This window comes from Pseudopipra pipra, chromosome 6, assembly GCF_036250125.1.
Source record: "Pseudopipra pipra isolate bDixPip1 chromosome 6, bDixPip1.hap1, whole genome shotgun sequence".
Lineage (NCBI taxonomy): Eukaryota > Metazoa > Chordata > Aves > Passeriformes > Pipridae > Pseudopipra > Pseudopipra pipra.
The window spans coordinates 10,371,319-10,394,843 of NC_087554.1; the positions used below are offsets into that span (position 1 = coordinate 10,371,319).

General features: G+C 42.0%; 1 protein-coding gene and 1 long non-coding RNA gene across 2 annotated transcripts in view; one reads left to right on the forward strand and one right to left on the reverse strand.

Annotated features, from left to right (window-relative positions):
* Positions 1 to 1,901: 1,901 nt before the first annotated feature.
* LOC135415504 (uncharacterized) lies at positions 1,902 to 17,214 on the reverse strand. The gene is made up of 5 exons (XR_010431163.1): positions 17,041 to 17,214; positions 14,509 to 14,575; positions 8,394 to 8,532; positions 7,174 to 7,272; positions 1,902 to 3,167 (listed from the first exon to the last, which is right to left on the reverse strand). It is a non-coding gene; the product is annotated as an uncharacterized LOC135415504 (long non-coding RNA).
* Positions 17,215 to 21,768: 4,554 nt separating this feature from the next.
* Positions 21,769 to 23,525, forward strand: part of DKK3 (dickkopf WNT signaling pathway inhibitor 3) — a 28,955-nt gene continuing 27,198 nt past the window's right edge. Inside the window, exon 1 of the mRNA XM_064657306.1 lies at positions 21,769 to 22,347. Within this exon, the coding sequence (XP_064513376.1) occupies positions 21,784 to 22,347 (564 nt within the window). The 5' untranslated portion in view covers positions 21,769 to 21,783. The remainder of the gene's footprint in view (positions 22,348 to 23,525) is intronic.

Genomic DNA, 23,525 nt, shown 5'->3' on the forward strand with positions numbered 1-23,525 from the left:
GAGGAGGATTTAATTTTCTTAATGAGTCTGAGTAAAATCATTAGCTGCCACATTTGCACAGGGAATACTTCAGGAGATTTCACGAGGCATAATTCAGCAGAGCAAAACAACACAAAGTCATACTTGTTAACACACTATCTCAGAACAGAGCAGGCTGTTCCTCTAATATTTCTCCCACACAGTGTATTTTTAAAACACTGAACAAACCAACCACACTGATTGATTTTACCGTACCAGAAATTTTTTCTTGACAATATAATTAATACTGCTTCTCATATCATGATTTTATAATAAACACTCATATTGTAGTGTCTTCATCCCTGAAACCAAATTAAAGCATTCTTTTGATAAATGGAAAAATAGAAATCTTAAGCAGATGCCTTTGGAGCCAGGTCCTTCTCAGTGTTCATTCATCATGTAACATTTATTTACTTTCTTTTAGTGGCCAAAGTTCTGAATACTGTTCTCTGGGAAATGACTGTCATGGTGCCTGGATGAACTGTACTGGCCACGAGTCCAGCAGTTCTGGAGTCCAAGTGAGGGAAGCATGACTCGGTTGCGTCATTCTCCACATCTCCCTCCGCCTGACTCACCTTTCTGACACTTTCCCCACCCTGACTGGCCACATTCACACTTGCCACCTGCTCAGCCTATCTCAGCAAAACTCGTGGCTTGTGCAAGCAACAGTCTGTTCCAATCTTTCAGCGGGAAGCAAGAGGCCCATGGGAACAGTGGGCACCCTCCAGAACGGGGCAAAACACTTTCCAAAATAAGCATATGTATGACCTGTTGTAAAAACTGGCCCTCCTGGGGTTTATTCCTCATTGCCTCTGCCTGCCAGCGAAGAACATGACCCTTTCAAAGCAGCACCGACTCAGGTGGCAGGGAGCCATAGGAAAGGTAGCACTTCAGGCCAGCACTGCCTTTCCCCTGCTTTAACCTTCATAATCAAATATCAAAAAGAATGAAAACAATCTGTGGCTGCAGCTGATGGTGCATTACATTTTCTGTTCTCACCAGCACATTTTATAGGTCACCGTTTGGCCAAGGAAACATAACACGGTGTTCCTTCGCCTCCTCCCCCTTGCCCCCCTTTTCAAATTTGAAAACAGGTATCTTCTTCCAAGCTAAATACTTTTAACTACTGAACTTCACAGAAAAAGAAGGTCACAAGCTGACTCATCAACAGCCTTAATAAATGTACTAAAGATCCTGAATAGGACATCAGATCACATAAGTTATAAATGCCAGGTACAGAGATAACTCACCCCCCAGGAGAACAGGTGTATGTATTTTTAAGGTTTACCATGATTTATGAAGCAATAAACATATTACTCCATGCCAAAATGTCCTGGGCCTGATATTCCCCTGCTTATGTAGGGGACTATAGATGTACATCTATGTACATCTTCTACAGATCACGCACAGTATGAGCTTTCAAATAAATCAGAGCATATCCCTTGGTGTGAGGCATAAACACACAACAGTTGACTTTTAGAAGCTGACCTGCTAAGTTCACTGAGAGTGAGAAGGACAGTTGCTAAAAACAGTCTAAGCCTTTATCCAAACAATTTGTATTCCAAGCCTTCAAAATACAGAAAAAAATGTCCTTTGTAGTTACTATTTGGCACCACCAGCTGGATGCTCTAAGGAACTAAAATAGGGATTTTTACTGCTTAAAACTGGAAATACCAGCAGCGTAATCTTGTGGTTTGTGGTCCTGTGCACTATTTTGTCTTGCTGGTAAAGTGTCAGTTGTAAATACCTGGTACCTTCTGCACAAGAGGAGGGACCTGCTGACTCTCATTTGTGTCGAGCAGCCGTGTGGTGGGTTGGCTCTGGCTGGACATGAGGTACCCACAAAAGCCACTCCATCACTCCCCTCTTCAGCTGGACAGGGGACAGAAAATACAATGAAAGGTCATGGGTTGAGATAAGGACAGGGAGAGATCACTCACCAGTTACTGTCATGGGCAAAATAGACTTGGCTTAGGGAAAAATAATTTAATTTATTACCGATCAAATCAGAGTAGGATAATGAGAAATAAAACCCAAATCTTAAAACACCTTTTTCCCAACCCTACCTCTACCCAGGCTTAAATTTATTCCAAATTTCTCTTTCTCCTTCCCCGAGTGGCACAGGGGGATGGGGAATTTGGGCAGTGGTCAGTTCATCACACCTTGTTCTCTCCTCCTCAGAGGGAGGACTCCTTTATACTCTTTCCCTGCTCCCGATGTGGGGTCCCTCCCACAGGAGACAATTTTCCATGAACTTCTCCAGTGTGAGTCCTTCCCAAGGTCTGCGGTTCTTCGTGAGCTGCTTCAGCAGGGGTCCCTTCCACAGGGTGCAGTCCTTCCAGAACAGCCTGCTCCAGCGTGGGATTCCCATGGGATTCCACCCTCCCTTGGGCAGTCACCTGCTCTGGTATGGGGTCACCCCTGGGCTGCTGGAGCGTGGCTGCCTCACCATGGTCTGCACCACAGGCTGCAGGGGAATCTCTGCTTCAGAGCCCGGAGCACCCCCTCCCTCTCCTTCTTCACTGACTTTGGTGTCTGCAGGGCTGTTCCTCTCACATATTCTCACTCCTCTCTCCAGCTGCAATTGCTGTTGCTCTGCTTTTTTCCCCCTTCTTAAATACATTATCCCAGAGGTGCTACCACCATTGCTGATGGGCTCGGCCTCAGCCAGCAGCAGGTCCATCCTGGAGCTGGCTGGCATTGGCTATACTGGACATGGAGCAAACTTCTAGCAGCTTCTGACAGGAGCCACCCCTGCAGCCCCCCGCTACCAAAACCTTGCCAGGCAAACCTAATACAAGCAGTCAAGTGAAACTGGAAATACCGAGGTCTGCCCATCTGTACCTTGTGTGCCTCTGGTGAGCTCTCATGCCGAGTGGATGCAACATATACCAGGGTCCCACATGGAAGGGGATTGTCCATTTCACCTGCCTCCTCATCCCTATGGATGCAGGAATTAGTGCAAAGGAAGCTTGGTCTCATTCCCCCTGGCCATACCAGCAGCAGGTTCTGGGCAAGCAGCCAAGCCCTGGTGGGGCAGATGCCCCAGTGCCGAGATGGTTTGGCTTGGGCAGATCACTGTAGCACGTGGTTGTTTCCTGCTGGGCTGTTTCTGACCTCTGAGCTAGCAGAGAAGTGATAAGAGTAATCTGGAAAGCAAGGGAAATAGTATTAGAAATCTACATATCACCTCATATGTTTTGCACTGCCCATCCTACTTTACCTGGAGTCTATGACAAACTTGCACTTTGTTACTGTCACAAATTCTTGGCATGTATCACTCCTTAGGAGGAGTACACAGTGTAAGCAGAGTGGGAGCAAACCATGTAATTCCATTTTTTTCTGGTAACAGGATATACTAGAAGTGTGTAAGCCAAGTGTTGCACAAACATCAGCTCTTAATGCAGAGCAGTGCAAACATATCAATCGCCCAGCAGTGTTCTGCTGCCCTTATCTCTTTGCCAGGGGTGATGAATGCCATGAAAGGAAATAAAAATGACCTCCTGCAGATTCTGAACAGGTGTGGTGGTGGCAGGAGATTGTATCTCTACTCCCAGTCCTGGAGGCAAAACTCCTGCATATGAACTGTCCATTTTGTTTGAAACTGGATATTCCTCTCTATGTAAAAGACAAGTGGTTCTGCTGCAAGCACAGGAAGAGAAGGGTGAGCAACTGCATGAGATACAAAGTTTTATGTCCAGTGAGCTCAAAGGCTTCATCCGTCCCCCCAACAACTTTTGGTCTGAGCAGAGTCGGCCCCTAAAGTTTTCAAGAATCATTTCCCCCCCTCAGACTGAATTCCTGTGCGATGCATGGCAGACACACAGAGTCCAGCCCTGAGGAAACAGGTCAAGTGGCACAGTGACAAGGACTGAGGATGGAAAAGGATTAGAGAGGCTGAGTCAGTCATAATAAGCAATGATTAACTTCGGGGTGCTCTGCTTTTGGCATTCAGATCATGTAAAATCATGGCATTACTTCAGTGCCAGTCAGCCCCACGTCTGGGCCCTTCCCTTCCAAACAGGCACCCCAGACAAGATGGATCAAACCAGCAGAGTAAAAAGCAGAAGCTGAAAATGCATGAGAGGTATTCACAATAACTTCTGCTTCAATGGAAACATTGCTATAGCTGTAAACAAATAAACTATAAAATTTGGCACAAGAGGGGCCCAGGACTGGAATAGCAGGAATGTTGCAGATCAAGATTAATGTGCCTTGGCAGAGCTACACGGAGAAACATGCATGGCACCTGTCCCCACGGTGCCTGCCTTGAGCTGGTAACGTTAACCTCCTGGTTTCATAACCACAGCACTCAAACCTACATCTTAAAACAATACCTTGTAGATTGCAATGTAAACTATTTTGAGGGAAATTTTGCTGAAAAGAAAAAAAACATGCATACATGGGACAAGCCAGCTGAATCAGAAAGTAAAATGCCTCTATAAATGTGTTTGTAGAGAAAGAATGTTACCTATTCTTAGGAATATATACATGTGTATGTGTGTGTAAAACTATGTATGTTCTGTTTGTTGATAATAAGATAAGCATTAAAAGGTGTGACAAGAGAGATGAGGACTTTTTACAATTCCAGCCACCTGATGTGCTGCTCAGTTCCTCTCAGGAAACCTTCTCAGCTTCTACCTAAATTCCCAGAGTGTGCTGCAGCCTGGATTTGTGGCAGAAATTCCCAGCCTGGATGGGATGCTGGAGAATCTGAAGCCTTGCTGTCAAATATCAGCGATAGGTGTCTGATTAGTTAGATGTCATTACATTATTCAACCATCCTTAAATAGCTATTACACCATTGCAGTCACTAATCCTTTCTGAGAAAGACAAGTAAGAAAGCATTAATTGGGTGACCATTACATGTGTACTGTACTTTCTTTAGGACTGAATGTACTGCAGGCTTTGCTATGCTGTATTCCTTCCTGAAATATTCCTCACTAAGCCCTAGCCCTATTAATGTCAAAACTCCTACTAATTTTAGTGGGTCTAGGAACAAACTTTTTTTTTCCATCAGCTAAGAACAACTCCTTCAAAAGAAAGGAAAGAAAATAGATACAAGGTTTTGTAGCCATGTCTCACATTAGGATAATACTGTATTTTGACTTTGCTCTCACATAATTTGTCTTGAAGAGAGTAGCAAGCATTTACAAACATACCAGTTCTCAAACCCTAATAAACTCTTTCTTCTTATGTAAAACATGTTCTGAGAAAAGTAATACCTCTAATTGTGGAGAGGGTGTGACAAGTCTGAAAACTTTTCAGAGTTTTTCATTTCTTTAAAAACTCATTCAGAAAATTTCTGGACAAACCATCAGAGATATTTTAGCTTTTTTTATGCATAATGGACTCAGCATACTCTGTAGTGAGAAAAGCAGAGCAGTCCATCATTGAAAGTCCACATAAAAATATTGTCTGTTGTTCGAAATACCCAGGTAAGATTGGAAATAATTTCACAGATAGTAGAAGGTTCCTACTTTTGCTGTTTTCCTTCAAGAAAACAATAGATGTTCAACTGCCACAAGAACAGTGGACAGGTAGTGTCCTGGTATGCCAGAGGAGCGTCCTCAGCCCGGTGACACCCACTAGATGGGGATATTTCCACAGGACACTCCTGGCCTTTCAAGCAGTGTTCAGTGCACCACGAGTGTACAAACACCAGCTCATATTCACGGTTTAGATCTCCAGTCTTGGACCAGATCAGAGTTAATTTGTTATAAATACTAATTCAGAGCAGTAACAGGCAGTTTGGGGCAGCCTGGGGAGACTTTCTCTTTAAAGAGCAGCTGATCTAAATTATTTTTTTGCTTGAGAAAGAACAGATGAGTATGTGCCTGTGTGCACACACACACACACACAAACACATGCTCACATAGATGTATTAAAAGGTCTAAATGGAGCACAGATCCTACTGCTTCTTAGTTGGATTAAGTGCTTCAACAGCCTTTGAAAGTTAGGCAACTGAGACGTGCAAATTTTTAAATGGCCTTATGTGTTTGGTATTAGTTAAACTCAGCTATAAATTTTAAAAATACTTCAGGATTTCTTGAACAAAATTTTATCTTGTTCATGTGTGTGCTTATGTGTATGTGACATACAAAACACTGCACGACAAGTGAGAGACATCTAGTGTATTAAGCAGTGCCTGATTACAGTGAAAAGGGCAGAAGAATGTGTTAATTTTTTTTGCTTCTTGTAATTTCCATGATCTGATTTTACAGGACTCCTTGGTAAAAACTACAGAGATAAGTTAGAATAGTGATTAACCAGCCACTAGAAGCATGGCTTTTCCTATCTGGTACTCTGAGTTCTTTGAAAAGCAAAATTTAAATCTTACATGGCTCATTTTCTCCTCTACGTATTCAGGCAAGGCTGATTGGACTCTGTGTAAGATCCTTTTCTGCATCTCAGTATTTTTCAGTCTGTAAGAATCTGGTTAGTACTTTCTGTGCAATGGAGTCCACAAAGAATAAGGCCTACATGGAAAAGTCTCTTATTCTAAGAATAAGAAACTACAGAAATGCTGAGCTTTATGAGGTCCTTTTTTATTTATAGGTGCTAACATCAGAACTGGAAATATCCCTTATTTTCACTCTATGTTTCACACATTTTGTGAGCTTTGGGGGATCTGCTAGATCCACTCATTTTCTGTTTGCAAGATTCATAGGATGATTTAGGTTGGAAAAGACCTCTAAGATTATTGAGTCCAACCAGTAACCCAGCACTGCCAAGTCCCACTAAACCCTGTCTTTAAGTGCCATATCTACATATCTTCTAAATACCTCCAGGGATGATGATTCCACCATTTCCCTGAGTGGCCTGACCACCCTTTCAGTGAAGAAGTGTGTCCTATTATCCAACCTAAACCTCCCCTGCTGCCACTTGAGGCCATTTCCTCTCATCCTGTCAGTTGTTACTTAGGAGAAGAGACAGATGCCCTCTCACTACAGCCTCCTTTCACGTAGTTGTAGAGAATGGTAAGGCCTCCCCTGAGCCTCCTTTTCTCCACTGTCATGATTTTGAAAGATTTCTGCCTTCTTTCACCAGGATTTCATCTGTGCTCTCTCTGCCTCTCTACCTCTCTGTGTTCTTAATGTGTCATACCCAAAATTACCAAAGAACAGTTTTATGGTAATTTTTAAGGTCACTTACGGTCTTTCCATGAACCTCAGGGAAACCAGGTCCTGTATGAACTCCACAGGTCCTGTGTGAACTTCATACACTCCACAGCACAAAACAGATTCCAGAGACCTGGGAAATCATCACACATTCCACTGAGCTGAATCACTGTATAAATGTTATCTTTGTTAACTATTTATTCCCTTACCCTTACAAGCTGGATAAGGGCACAGGAACCCACACCTCGCTATCAACAGGGACACACTGCCCTTTTTTTGGTTTTTTGGCTCACCTCTTTTTCATTGCACTGATAACTGTGGATTTTTGCCAGCTGCAAGTAGTTCTTGGCTGGCATTGGAGAAAGAACTTGGCTGGTGGCTGGGAAAAGTGTGTAGGGATGATCTACCAGAACAAACTAACTCCTTGGTCTCTGCTGTATTTCTTTGACACAGCTAGCTTTCCTTTAAATGTTGGGTGCTATTCAAATTCTCTGAAGTGCCTTCCTTTGCCCCAGTCTTAATTTGTTTATTAAGAAGCATTTCAAACGGCAAGCTAGAGGCATGCTTTAAACTAGAGTGTGTAACATATGGAAAAAACCAACTTACAACCCCATCTCCTTACTTGTATACACCATGAGTAAGAACACTGACAATGTATCCACAGCCTGCAGCTTTTGTGAAATAAGCCATCAATCATTAGTCAGTGCAAGTTTAATTCTGGACAACTTTCCAGCATCAGTGGAACTGCCAGAAAACATTTTCCAAGACAAGCTAAATAGAATTTTTATAATAATGAGGCAAGGTGCTCTTTGTAGCATCCTGTTTTCAAACAAGTGTTTGCCCAGTTGTTTTGTTTTTTGGTTTTTTTACCAGCAAATTGCTACTTCTTCAAACTGTAACATCCCATTAACTTAAAAAACCTAGTGTATTCCAAGTGTTGTGGGGAGCATCTTATGTCTCCCTTTGAGCACACACTATTGCAGAAAACAAACAGAAACTCTGTTTTAAAAGCTTTTCTTGATACTTACATGTTCTTTAAAAAAAACCCCAAACAACTAAATTAACTTCGTGCATTTGCAATGCTGAGGTCCTTTCTCAAATATGTAGAGTGAAGTAGGTAGAAAGTATGAGATATAAACAACAAAAGAGAACATTATAATCACAGGAAAAAAAGGGTTAGGAGCGTGGGAGAGGCGGGGTGGCAGCACCAGGTACACAGTTCAGCAGCCTTTCCATTAAAGCAGCGATGAGTACCTGTGCATGGTGCAGACTCCCAGGTGCCATGACGCCCTCTGAGACATGCTCAGGCATCAAGAAGCTCAGCCTTGCAGTTCAACAGAGGTTACAGAATCCCTCAGATTAAAAAACACTTTTGTTTTCCAGTCCTGTAGACCTGAGAGGAGAGTGATGCACAAGCAGTTGGGAATCTAGCCCAGAGCAGCATATGAATTATACAGTCGACGGTAAAGACAGTAATTTCTAATGATTCATTTTTAACACTGTCATTTACAACAAGATATTAGTCACTAGAAAATGCTTTTGTTACAGCTTTGTGGTGTTCTACACTGCAAACATGACCCTCTCTTATCTTTTTATAAAAATGCTACCAGTATCATGGTTCGTGTTGTTCGACAACGAGTCTCATTTTCACAGTTCCTTATCACACAAGCACATCTTTGTGCTTCTCCATCATTCCCACCACAGGAGGGGAAGCAATTTTAATCAAACACCCCAGAGCCTACAACTGTTTTGACTGTCATTTAAAAGCCAACTTCATCAGCTGAATAGCTATAGAGATGCCTATCATATCAGACCAATCAGACCCAGTTCTGACCCAGGCTGAGGTTCCAGAATGAGCTCAGAGTGCTCCAGGGATCAAGATTCAGCCTAACCCTCCTACCCTAATTTCAGAGTCATCTATCCATGCCAGCCCTGAAAGGAAATCTCAAAAGAAACAAGAGGGAGCCTGTGACTGAAATCAGCATCAGGAGTTCGAATGTTGCTTAGTTTTCATGTCAACTTCAGAATATCTCAAAGAAAGAACTAGATGCCTCATTAGGGGAGTGGTGTAGGCATGCTACACTAAAGTTATGGCTTCTAGTTTTATGGCATGCCTTTTGTGCCTAACCACACATCTAAATGGAGCAGCCAAGGTAAAGAAAGGAGAGTTTAGTCTACACAAACACATACAGGAATGAGAGAACAGTCCGTGGAGACATCTCTATGCAGGAGCTGGCAAAAAAATACGGAGTGGTCATTGCTAAAAAAATGAGAATGGATTAAATATAACATAGCTGCAAAAGTAGATAACTTAGGGTGAAACCCTTTTCCTTCCACAGCTGACACAGATGCATGTGCATGCAGAAAATACATACCAATCAACCAACTTCTGTGAATTATGCTGGAAAGAAACACATGCATCTTAAAAATTCATGAGAAAACCTGTGCTTTTCATAGTACATAATTTTACTGAAGTAAATTAAAACCTTGAGATGGATGGCTTATTAACCTATCTTTTGATCCAAATGATGGCAATACTGTGGCCTTCTGGGAAATGAGACATGAGATGTGCCTGTCCCTTGCTGTTTCTGTGTCACATACACATCACAGGAGGGATATAGCATGAACAGAAATTGTGCTTTGCTTTTGCAGGACTTGACAGATCAATAACATTGTGGAAGTATTTATATGACTGGAGGCTTGGGAGCAGTCAATCAGAGATAAAAGAAAGGCTGCAGTCTTGTGAAGCAGAGAAGCTGAGGCATTAAATGTTTTATTCCAGCTAAGTAACAGTGACATCTCCCCAGTCAGTTCCTGGCCATGGTCTCCCTGCCTTTGGCTGTGTCAGTCTAGAAAAAAAAGTGAAAACTCAACTCATAAATTGCAAGCCAGTTGCCTTGAAATATGTAAGGATAAAAAAATCATTATTGTAAATCAGAGCAAGATTCTTTGCATGCTCAGAGGACTTTTTGTTCTGATAAGGATAAAACAGAAGCTTCTTACTGCAGCATTTGCTTTATTATTTGTTTTCCTTGAATAAGTACCTACAGCAAGATGTGTTTTCGTTACACAGATAAAATAGAATTATCAGGTGATATGGTCTAGATTAAAAGTTACCAAAACCCAAATAAATTAAACTTCTTTTTATTTGTTTCCACAGTTATGCCTCAGAGTAGAGATGCTTGCAAAAAAAAAGTTTTTAACACAAAATTGAATTAACTCAAGTTCCTATGAGATTTTGCCCTCACTGTTTCTACTGCACTGTAGAAATTTTTTTACTGCCATCTCTTTTATCTTGCAAGGCAAGAAAATCATGTAAGGGTTTCAAAACAATCCTGAATGTCCTTTGTTTTTCAGTCAAAAGCAGAAACCTGTCAAATTACTAATCACAGTGGGTAGCATACTAAAATCAGTTGAAAACAATCAACAGTTTACAGATTGATTAGTTGGAAAAAATTGCACTTAGACACCTTAAAATACATGCAGACTTTGGAACTGAATGTCTTTTCCATTATGAAATGGTATTAGAACTGAAGAGAATTATTTTACCTACACAAAACATAAGAAGGCATACATTTTGTTAAAATAAAAGCTATTAAAATTGAGAAGGAAAATATGGCTTCAAAGCCTGATCTCAAATTCCCAGTGAGAGAAATTACAAGCTGACTTTTAGGCAAGTCTGAAACAGAAGGTCAGCTCTGGCTGATGTCAGCTGGGGTCTTCCCTGGGGACAGCCCTAACATGATGCTGAGGGAATAAACACAGAGAATGGCACAGGGGTATTAGGGTGGGCACAACAAAGAAAGCTTTGGAAGAAGATGATGGTCTGTCCCTCACTCAACCTGGCTCCCTAGTGCTAGGCACCTGTTTGACCACTGGGTGTGACCCAGAGAAATTCAGAAATCACGTGAAAACTGGCTTCTACCACATTGCAGGCATTGCCCTAAAACAGCACTTGTCTCCTAACTCCATTTGCATACAAATCAAAGATCCTCAGCAGCTCACACACTCCACAAGGGACAAGGATATAACCTGCAACCTGTTTGCTGAAAGATGTTCAAAGGTACTGAAATAAAAACTATGTGCTTGGAAGACTAACTCATCTCCAAAAGCCAGAGAGGTCACATTATATGAAAATTGAATGGCTTCATAGGTGAAAAGAATCAGTAAATTGATTACTGGCACAGTAAAGGACTCACTCATCCTGGGCAAACCCTCAGTGCAATGAGTCCTTCATTGCCCTGTCTCTGCTCAGTTGTCTCACATCTGCTCTGCACCCATTATCTCACCAGAGCAGGATCTAGAAAGTTACCATGACCTGCTTTGGTGCAGGCTCACAACCATGTTGATTCATTAGTTTATTTTAAAATATGATTGTCATATCAGTTGCTGATTGCCAGGCTGTGTCAGATACATCGTGTTCCCTCAGTCCTCCCAGATTCTCTCTATGTTACTTTGAACAAAAGATAATTTCTTTTACCCATTCATTCATTTTGGGCAAATTATGGCTGTTTCTTCCTCTCTAGCGGTCATTGTTAATACTTTCAAGAAGTTCTTGGTGAAGTATAGTTTAAATCAGTATATTTTCTTCTTTCAATAATTCCCTTCTCTCTACAACTTGTACTTTCACTCCCAGTTGTTCCCTACAGCTAATGAACACGCTGCTTTTCAGCAGGCATTGTGATTCTATTGTTTTTTCTTTGTTTAAAGCTTAGTCACATCACCAGTCTTTTTTTTTTTATTCTTTCTGACAGCCTGTTTCTTAATGATAAATTTGGTGTTACGATGTAAACTTCTCCCAACTATTATTCTTTTTCCTGTGTTTGCATCCTATAAGATCAGCATCAGGAATATATCTTCAGGGCCTGCAGCTTCCTGGCAAGTCATACTTGCTGCTTGTAAAGCCTCTCCTTTTAGTGCTTATTTGTAGTTTCTGATGAGCAGTTTTAACTGTATTTTATGGTCCATGACAACCTCCGTGCTCCAGGGGGTCTTGTCTGGATTGCTTTCATGGTATCATTTGCTGTTTATTTTCACAGTTCCTGCAGCAATACAGTAGTTCTTGTTGGCATTGCTATCCTTATGCCACTCCTCCAGCAGATTTTATCTCTCCTTTGGGTCATTTAGGATGTCAGTGTCACCTAGATTTTATTTCATATAGCTCTGGCAGCTCCTGTTCCTAAAATGTGACCACTAAAATTCATTCCACAGTAGCTCTCTGGCCTACTCATGCTCAAGTACTTCAAAATAATTTGCAAAGCAATATACTTGCTGTAATTTTCATAGTTTGGTCATTGCCTCTGCCCCCAGGTCATTTCTGATTCTTAAATAACATGGGATTCAGGCCTCCATCAAAAGTAGAATCCTCCCTTGTATTGAAGTACACAGAAGTATTTGATTTTTTAAAAATCAAGATACTTATGAAAGCCTTTCCCTGTAGGTGACCCAGTCTCAATTCTGTTATTTTAGCAGGTTTATGTTTTTTATGTAGACAATACAAATTTAGTTTCAAAAGCTACAAAAGATACAGTCCATTACTTTAAATTTTTAAATATCCTGAATTCAGAAGTAAACTGCTTAAAAATATTTTTTGTGCATAATTTTGTGTGAAAGCCCAAGACTGCACGTGATGTGAACTTACAGAGGGATATGCCATGATATTTTTTCCAAATGACATTCCATATGGATTATGAACTTCACCTGTCATATTTCAACAGGCATTTAAGCAAGCATCTTGCCTGAGTAATACTGGAAAAAAAAATGGAAAAAAGCTGGGAAATAGCAGTGAAATACACAGTGAAGACAGCATGCTGTTCTGAGTTCTTTTATCTTCCCTCAGAAAGTACATTGCAGAATATTTCTGAGAGTGCTGCCAGCTCCTGCAATTATTTGTTTTTGCAAGGACCCAGGGATGGCAGAACCAATGCCTTCTCCCAAATGCCCCTTCTTAGTGGAATCTCTCTCAGATGCCTCCCTTGCTTGGGCACCAGCAGCACCTGAGATGCTGCAGGAGGGAGGCAGATCTCTCCAGGGCAGCAGCAAGTGGAGGGGGAGGAAGGAGGTGCAGGGAGGGACAGGGAGGGTATCTCCCAAATCTTAATGGTCTGTGAGAGGGCTACCAGGGTGCACCACCTTTTCCTTTCCCTGTGTCCTCAAATGTAAGCGAGATCATGACTCCTGGGGGATAATTTCTCATCAGAGAAGGAAAACTGCAGGAGAAATTAAGTGAACTAGTGTTTCCACAGAAGAATCCTTGTTTTGTTGACTTCAACAACAACCTTGAGAAGCAGATGATGTGGGGAAATAGTGGGCTAAAGTAAAAAAACATACTCATGAAAACAATGCATTGTATAACGATTCACAAACTCGAGAAAGGCAAGATGGAGGGGGCACCTACATTTTCTTAATTAAATGCATTTCTTTGTTCCAAATCATTCAATGGCTTTTTCTTGTGTACTTTAACAAAGAGCACATGCAAGTTAAATATCAGTGTAGCAATGACTTTGTGCTTGCACTAGCAATTTTGAAGATACACGGTCAGCTGAGAATCCTGGCTAGTCCTGGCTTGAGCAAATGGATTAGAGCATCTTTAATTTATGAATTTTAAAAGTCAGACCTTTCCGAATGAAGGATTCATGTGTTTTTGTAGCCTCAGGGAAGAAGCCAGCTGTAAATGGCTAACCTTTATTGTGGGATTTCTGTTCTCTTCTATTTAATACACAAACTTACTCACCATAACAACCACTAAAAACTGTGTGGCATGAAACAGCAAAAAAAAAAAAAAGGCAGCAATACCCATCCTTGAAGGAATACTAATTCAAGCCACCTTCAATTCCACAATGGAAAGATGAACAAAATACCATCATTCAGAAGGGCAGGCAATTTTAAAACTGGAAATATTGGAGCTGTTCCTCTTACGTGGATATAAATAATGACAAATCTGCTAAAATCTGTAAAAGCACAAAGACCAATTTTAGCTTAAATTCTGTCCTGTCTTAATGAAATAAATAACTTGATGTTAGATACACATGCACGGGGGAAATACATTCATAACATATATTTAGAATAGGAAATGGGAAGTCAGAGTATACGAATGACTGACCTTCTTACAAGGTTTTATCACACTGTATGCATAGTTTGAAATGACAACAATACAGTTTTGTAATTCTCCTAATTTCATAAATGTTTATGGTACACGGCTAAACGCCATCTAGCATAACACTGACACAGCTGCACTAAAACTATGAGGGAAGATCAGATTGCCTGTATGATTAGACAAAGACAACCTACTGGCCAGTGAGTCATCTACAAAATTGATGCTGCCAAACTGTGAACTTGGTGTGTACTTTGTCACTTCTTGCTTGCTCACCGTTTTGAGGAAGGTTCGAGGAGCAATTTGTTGTGTGACCTTTGGGGGACTTCTTGATGCCTGGAATCTGCAAAGATCAAAGTGGGTGACTGATATGTGATCTATGATATTTTCCTAACACAACTATTATCTTTGTGGTTTCTGATAGCAGCAAGTGCAATTTATAGCATAAAAGCAGAGAAAACTTGCCAGTGTATGATACACATTCTTGACCCAGGGAAGAAAAAAAATTGTATCCTCATTGTGCTGATTTTGGTTGGGGTTGAGTTAATTTTCTTCACAGCAGCTGGTATGGGGCTGTGTTTTGGATTTGTGCTGAACACAGGGTTGATAATATAGAGTTGTTTTGGTTACTGCTGAGCAGAGCAGTAACCCACAGAGCCAAGGCCTTTTCTGCTTCTCATACTGCCCTGCTGGTGAGGAGGCTGTGGGGGTACAGGGGAGGCTGGGAAGAGACACAGCCTGGACAGGTGACCCAAGGGATATTCCAGACCATTAGACATCATGCTCAGCATATAAAGCTGGGGGAAGAAGAAGGAAAAGGGGGACATTTGGAGTGATGGCACTTGTCTTCCCAAGTCACCCTTACATGTGATGGAGCCCAGCTTTCCTGGATATGGCTGAACCTGCCTGCCCTTGGGAAGTGGGAAATTAATTCCTTGTTTTCCTGCTTTGCTTGTGCATACGGCTTTTGCTTTACCTATTAAACTGTGTTTATCTCAACCCACTTTTACCCTTCTGATTCTCTCCCCCATCCTGTGGGGGGAAAGTAAGAGAGCAGCTTTGTGGGGCTTGGTTGCTGGCTGGAGTTAAACCACAACACTCATACATAACCAAAGCACTATTGCACATTAAATTTCCTATGTTTTGTTAAAAAAAACAGACAAGAAAACCATTTTTTCCTCAAATTAAATGTCTCTTTTTTTATGGTGTGTATAACAAAAGTTCTCCGTTTCTCACTGTGCATTTTGTTCATTCTTCTCCTATGTCTTTTATTCCATGCAAGCACATTTGCTATTCTCATTCTCCTTTAAATTAGCTTCAGGTACTCTTCCCCCAGACATTTGCTTTTCTTAACTAGCTCTTTTGTTTCCCTGCTAAAGCTTCATTGTTTCGTCTACTTGACTTTCTTTCACACCATCACTCCCAAGCACTTTTTCCGTGCAGTTCTTCCTTCACAGTGCCTCTGTCTTCCCACAGAACTACCACTTCAAAAAACGTCTCTACTGCTGTAAATTCCCCCATATGAGCTCCTATTTACATTACTTCAACTCATTTAATCTATCAACTATCTGATCTATCAACTATCTAATTTATCCAGTCTTCAACTCATTTAATATATTTGGTTACTTCTCCTGCATGCACCTTCTTCATGAAGGTACTTCTTCACGAGTTGGCCTGATTTTCGCAGCACCTCTTTGCCCATTTCTTGATTCTTTTGTCCCAACTCTCATATATATATTATGTTTGTCCATTGTACAATTGCTAGAAGCCAAACAGGAGAAATGGAGCTTGGAGAAAAGATCTGTACCAAGACTTAAAACATACCTAATTTCACATTACAAAGAGCTGAAGCTAATAGGACTGGCCAGCAAGGGATGCCATGAAACAGAATAAAAAATTTGACTTTAGGTTGGCTTCTCTTTGCACACATCACCTCCAAGGAAAATGGGACCTGCATCTCTGTGCTCTCCAGGCAATATGATTCAACAATGGCCTGGAAGGATCCCCTCTGATAAGGACAGAATGGCTTAATATTTTTTGATGCCCAACCCTCTTGCTTTTTGGAACTAGTATCAACAAAGCTATCAACTATCTATCTGCTACAAACTGATTGATTAATTAATTTTGTATGAATCACTAAAAATCTTTTAACCACTTCTTAATGATCTGAAATACACTCTGAAAAAAGATCAGGAGGTAGACTTTTGAATTTCACTCCCAGTTTTCTTAATCACAAATTCTTAAAAGCATGAAATACTATGACAGTCCTCATGAGAGTGTTTGAAGCTATGGACTATGTGTCAGCTGACACTCTCCTTCCTCCCCCAGGAAAACAACTGCACATTTCTGTAAATAGGATTTACATTTTCATTTATCAGACAACATTGCCCTTCCTGAATAGCTAGAAAAATTTGGCATGCAGAAGTTTTGAAGTGTAAAATGATTGTATAGAATCATTTAGCTTGGAAAAGACCTTTATCATCAGATCTGACCATTAACCCAGCACTGCCAAGTCCACCACTAAACCATGTCCCCAAGTGCCACACCTACACATCTGAATGCACATGGACAGTGTATTTGAGAAGCAAAAAGATTCCCATCCACCGCCATGGACTTAGGCATTACAAATAGAAATAAATACTTTAATACTTTCTCATAACTTTCAGAGCCTTATTGCCACATGACCTGATTTTAAAATGAAGGCAACATCTCGGAGTGGCATTTAGAGTGTATGGAACTATGTACTAGAGTACAGCCATTTGCCTGTGTGCTTATTTTTCAGTTGTGATTGAAGGAAAGAGTCCTCACCAGGCTTTGCAGTCTGTGTAAGCCAAAGCAAATTCAATGTGCTGTATTTCTGTGGTCTGGAAAGCAGATACAGTTGAGAGGTTTCATCTCCTTTCTTGTTGTCACAAGTCTAATAACATCAGGTAGGTGACTCACTGCTCCATCTGCTGTGGTCATGAGTCACTGACACAATGCAAGGCATTGTTGATTAGTCAGGTCCTCACCAGCCAGAACCTTGAGTACCTTAAAAAGAAACTACATCTATAAAGCAGTAAAAATGAGATCAAAGTCTGCTCGTATTTCAAATATATAGCTGCTATCTTGCTAAATAATGTGGCATTAAAACTGAACAGTGTTTGTATTTGCATAATTCTGTTTTTCCTGAGTAAAGTACAGCTGCCACGTGATTACTGTTTGAAAAGACTGTCAAAGACAGACTGTGTGCTGATAGATCAATATTTCATGATAACTTAACTACCAAAAAATTTTACAATCATCCATGAGAAGGCCAAAAGGAGATAATAGAACTCCACTCTCAACTCTGTAGCTGTGAACAGAAAACGAATATAAATTCCTTTCTTCTTCAAGAAAATAAAAAAAAGCAAACCTCACATTCTTTCTGCAATGTGTTCAATAAAGGCCCACGTGGTGTTCACCTACACCTGAACATTACTCTGGTTCTGACAAGGTGTGAAGATAAATACAAAAACTGCTCATAATCAAACCTATGTGTGATATTTTTGTATTTTTTTAACAGGGTTTTACTACTTTATGATTTAATGAACCTGCAGAGCAAATTAAAATAAACTAGAATGAGGCAAAGGTATTGCCAAAAAGTATTAAATTAGAAATTTTTCTGGACCCATAATTCCAAGAAAATTCAGTCTGTTACCCTTCCTCTCATTCAGTCAAGTTTCTCCCAAACATATGTGAGCATTTCATGTCCTTAACACCTATTTACTTGAGAAAGACCTGACAAAACTATGATCATTAACTGACTCTGCCCTAATTGCTTTGAAATGCCTAATTCTTTCCTAAATCTTCTCTAAGGCTCCCAGATGTCAAGTTGAGTTTAAAAATTTTATATATGTTCAACGTACAAAAATGGTCAGAAAGTTAAACACTGAGCTGACCCAGCAAAATAACTGTGGGTTTTTATATTTCAAGTTATTCAGTCCCAACATTTACAAGTTTCCATGCTGTAAAACCTCATGTGAGTAGAAAAACATTTTTACTACAACTTAGAGCTTTATACACCCAAGTAATCTGATACAACAAATTATCAGTAAAAAGAGTAGACAATACTTTTACCACATCTTAATCTGTTTGGAGATCGTCTTTCCCGTGGAAAACCCCTGACTGATACTGTACTAATAAAGGAAATAACTTCACGAGGTAATTATACTTATTGCTGACATCCTAAACATCCTGGACTGACTCCAGCTGTGTGGTACAGCCTCTGGGAGGGAATTCACAAGAACAACTGAGACATATACAGCTTAAAATGGTAAAAACCTGCAAATTTAACTGGTGTTAATCCCCTCTCTTAACTCTGCTCTCCCTCTCTCATGCTCTCTTTCCCCCTTCAGCAAGGAATTAAGGCTTTCTGTTTCTGGAATTTTTGCCTGCTGGTGATAGATTTTTTTTCTTTGTTGTACAGATGTTTGATGTTGTTTTTACTCACATACTTCAGAAGGCTGCCTTTTCTTCTTGCATTATACGTTGTGTATTAGCCAGACATCTTGCTATTCTTTTTTTCTGCAGCTAACTAATTGATTGATTGTTCACAGCACAATTGTTGGAGAGGGAAGAGATCTCTATTAATTGATTGGTAAATGGACATGCAAAATAACAGATGTCTGAAACACAGAAAACAGAATATAATGTACTGCCTTTAAATGAATAAACAATGTGTGGGAAAAAATAAATCAAAGATGCACAACTCCCTACCCTGCTGCTTTCAGGAACAATGGTCTTTTGTCTCAAAACTCATCCAACCAGAAGGTGGTTTTTATTCTCCAGAATCACTGATTCAGATGATGTCTGCCTTTGACAAGAGTTCATTCCCCATGATGGGGGGCCATCTTTGCCTCAAATCTGCCTTAAGTGTCTTGTATGGCTGCTGATCTAAGCCTTAAAAACTCCTTTTAGGTGATATCTCTGGAACATGCTTTTTCTAACTGTGTATATATTTGTTCTAAAATTATTCCAGCTCATCTTGTCTGAAGTCTAAGAATAAATTCTATCCTGGAAAAAAGATTATATGTGCTTCTGTGTAATGTATTGGTTTTTGTGCAATATATGTGTTCAGGAAGAGATGCTTTTTAGCTGTGTTGGTTTGTCTTGGAAAAAGATTGTCTCTCTGGGTTGCACCTCAGCTATGAAAATTTGTTATAGTCCAAAACATATTCTCTGACATCTTTGCCCTAATATCATTTTAAACAAGACTTTGCTCCAGTCTAACTTAATAACCTGCTATTCATGGTTAATCCCATGTCCCCAGCAGCATGCTTTTAAACAGAAGCAATATTTTCAATTGACATGACTTTCTTCCTGCTGTAAAAATACAGTAGAGAGATTACAGGGTTCTGTTAGGTTAAATACAGATGAATTTTTACACTTTTTCTTTGTTGTTGTTGTTGTCACTGTTGCTTCAATCATAGAAGATAAAAACAGTAGAACAAATGACCAGAAGAGGTGATCAATACTATAAACTCCTTCTGATCCTCAGTAACTCTCTTTAAAGACAGAGTGTAAGTCCCTCTGGAATATATGGGAATTTTCCCACTAGCCTCAGTGGGAGATAACCCAGGTTTAACATTCTCAGTATAAGTAATTAAACACTTATGCTGAAATAAATAAGTGCATAGCACCGTGCCCTCATGTATTTCAGTCTCTCAGTAGGGCTGATGAGCTCAGGCACTTCATGGGAGCACTGTGAACTAGATCTGTTTTGTGTTAACCTGATCACCTGACTCAACATATGAACGAGGTATGTCACCCCTGTGCCCCTGGCTGTCCTTGCAAATGCAATTATGGGTGCAGGGCACTTCAGCAGCTCTGGGGTGAAGTGCAATTCTAAGCAGGCACCCTAAGGGTTCCTGATGGTTCAGCTTAGAAGACATCATTTGTCTCCCCTGGCTATAATCGTAGTCTGTGTGTGCACAAGAAAGTTATTGTGAAGTAAACCAAGGTGACAGAGGAAAAGCAGAAGAGTTATTCTGCACTGATTTCAGTTGCAGATCTTCCACTCTGGGATACAAGTGCATCCTCACCACTCAGCTCAACCCCTGTCCGAAGAAAGCTCACTCAAAGGAGCTAGAAAAACTGAGTTAAAATCCATCAAAACAGTCAGAATAACTGTGCTTGCATTGTAAGTTAACTGCACAGTACTTCTCCATGTTGAAAGATGAATTTAGTCTTGATTCACTGTATCAATACTGAATAAAGTGTATCCTGCAGCATCTAGATAATTGGCCAAACAATGCATGAGTTCACATCCTGTCAGCCCCATCAATGTCACCACATTCATTGAAGGCAGTATGGGAGAGTCTTGCCAAGCCAGGGTTTGGGACTGTGGCCCTTGTCTCACTGCAAGAAAGGGAGCCTTCAGCTCTTTAGATCTACCTCTTCTAAACTACTCAGTCAATTAACATTTATATATGTTTGGATTGTTTGGAAAATTGGTTTGAGGCCCAAATTTACAAAGATATTACAAAGAAGTATCCAATTTCTAATCCATTTCCTTAGGAATCTGATGATCATATGCCTTTGGGAATTTGGGCCTCAAACAGCTTTTTTTAATGTTTTCATTGTACCTGATCTAAACTTCAGTTACTCCTCAAAACTAAGAAAATTAACATTCTAAATGTTACTTAAGTGTCACCTGCAAATTGTGAATGTTATTAAGCTGATTTGAGGCAGTGGGTGAACTGGAAACCTAACCATAAAAACAGAGGTGGAAAAGAGGAGTATCTTGTCTAAACATTTCTCTGCCAGTAAAGGATTGTTCCATAGGCCATACTTCCTACAATGTGATGGAACATAGTTCAGCTATTGAGTGATTCCAGGTAGCTACTATCATTCATTATTACTTAAATTGTGTAGTCCAAGAGTTGGCAGCTACAAAAAGAAAAATCAAACTACTGTACCAATACACTAAGTCTTAAGGTGTGTCCAGAACGAAACCTTCTGTGGCACTGAACAGAAGCCTGATGTGCTGTGGCTGGGAGACTGAGGGAAGGGTTTCCCTCCAGGGACACAGGGGCCTTCCTGACTCTGCTGTTCTCTACTGCATTTCTGGGAGCATTCAGAACTGACTGAAGCTGCCTTAGCCTGACAATAGCACTGGGTTTATACTGTCGACTATTGTAATAATGTGCTTGCAGGACTTAAATAGTTTACTCACCTTTACTTCTCACTCAGGCTCCAAAATAAAACGAGGCTTATAGGACAGTTCCCTCCTGGAACAACAGTGCTGCCCCAGAGCAGCAAGCTGACTGCAGCAAAATCTGTCCGTGAAGTTCTTGGGGTGAAGCACAAAGAGGAAAAGTAATGTGGGAATTGGGGAATACACATAGAGATAGAAAATTATGATGTTGTCTGAGTATTTTTTAAAAAAAACTTTGAAAGGAATCAATCAGGGAGAGTGGGGTGCTGGCCAGCCAGATGCAGGACATGTCACTCCTCTGAGACCGAGCTGGTCCTCGGAGCTGAAAACGTCTTCTGAGAGTCTTCGCCGGAGCCTGGAAAGCAAAACACATAATGGAGGTGCCACGCAGCTCTGACCCTCCCCTTCGCATCAAACCTATTCAAAACACAGAGAGAAGGAAAGTCTCGTGTCTGAACGGGAAACTCCCATTGCTCCTTTCCCTCAGCATCTTCCCCTTTCCCTCAGCATCCCTCCCTCTCCCTCAGCATCTCTGCCCTTCTGTCCTCCCCGGGGTGAGTTTCTCTGCCCAGGGCCCCGCTGCCTGCCCTGCCCCTCGCACTCCCCGGGCCGGGGGCTCCAGCGAGGGCTGCGGGGCCGGACTAGCGCTGAGGTGCCGCCGGTCCCGCCCCGCCCCGCCCCGGCTCCGCCCGCCAGCCCCGCACCGCGGAGCGGCCCCGGCGGGAGCGGCAGCGGGAGCGGCGGCCACCGGGATGCGGCGGGGAGCGGGTCCGGGGCGGCGATGGGCGCTGCTGTGGGCGCTGCTGTGGGCGCTGTGCTGCGCCGCGGCGGGCGGCGGCGGCGGGCGGAGAAGGGCCGCCAGCCTGGGCGAGATGCTGCGGGAGGTGGAGGCGCTGATGGAGGACACGCAGCACAAGCTGCGCAACGCGGTGCAGGAGGTGAGGAGGCGGCGAGGGGCGGGGGGGGTGGTGAGTGAGGGGCTCCTTCGTCCCGCAGCCCCCCGGGCAGGGCCGCACCTGCGGGCAGCGCCGCCAGCATCACCCGCGCCCGAGGGACAAAGGAGCGGGCGGGCGGCCCTGCCGGGAGGAGCCGCGGCCCGGGGCGGGACCTGAGCTCTCCCGGAATCCCCCCGGCGCAAGCAGCCGCTGTTCCCCGCAGGCGGGGCGGGGATGGGATGGGGGGACCGGCCGTGGGGGTCCCGGCGCTGCCCCGGCGCTGTCGCTGTCCCCTGTCAGCCTCCCCGCCCGCTCGGGGCTCGCCGAGTGCGGGCATCGCTGCGATGTCCCCGGACAGCCGCCCTCCCGCAGCGGTGCCGGCGGACGGCGAGGCAAAGGTGCGGGCAAACAGTCCCGTCTGGATCCCAGGAGTGAGAAAGGAACAGTACGTGGCGAGGGGAGGAGTGAAGGGAAGAATTAGTTATATTGTCTTGGTGCAGCAGGAACTAAGACACGCGACTATCCCAAACCAGGATTCAAAGCTGTGAGACAGTCCTGAAAACATGTGTGGAGAATGAGATGTAATTCCGTGTCTTGATCTCAAATTGCCGGCCCAGAATCGCACAGGACCCGTTTCAAAGCCAGGAATTGAGATCAGACCCCGAGCCATTGTCTCATACCGCTTGTCAAAAGATTTTGTCCCTGCGCTCCCCTGTCTTGTGTACTTTCCCCCCCTTCATGCTAAGAATCTCCCAGGTTCTCTTTTCCTCTCATTCAAAAATACAGTCAAAAAACCTCTGTAACTGGCAACTAGTGGGGGAACCAGACCTTTGTTTATTATAATTAGGTAATTTCTGAACTTCTACTGTCATCTGGACAGTTGCTGAAATGTGTCTCTGTCATCCACTTAATTTAGACTGAAAACACATTGAGACAAAACATTCTTTACAGTGCTGCAAATAGGCTTAGTTATAAATAAAGATGTTGTCAAAATTTCTGCCTGTTTTACTCTTCCTGTAGTCAGTTCTGGACTGAGGAATGGTCTGTGTACAGCACAAAATGTGTGTTGTTTGAGCTGCATCTTAGTAGATAAATGCTTTACACTCTAAAAGCTTTGCAGCTGTTGTTTAAAATAAACAGACACACCAAAAAGAGAAATTTTATCTTGGGAAAAATTCAGT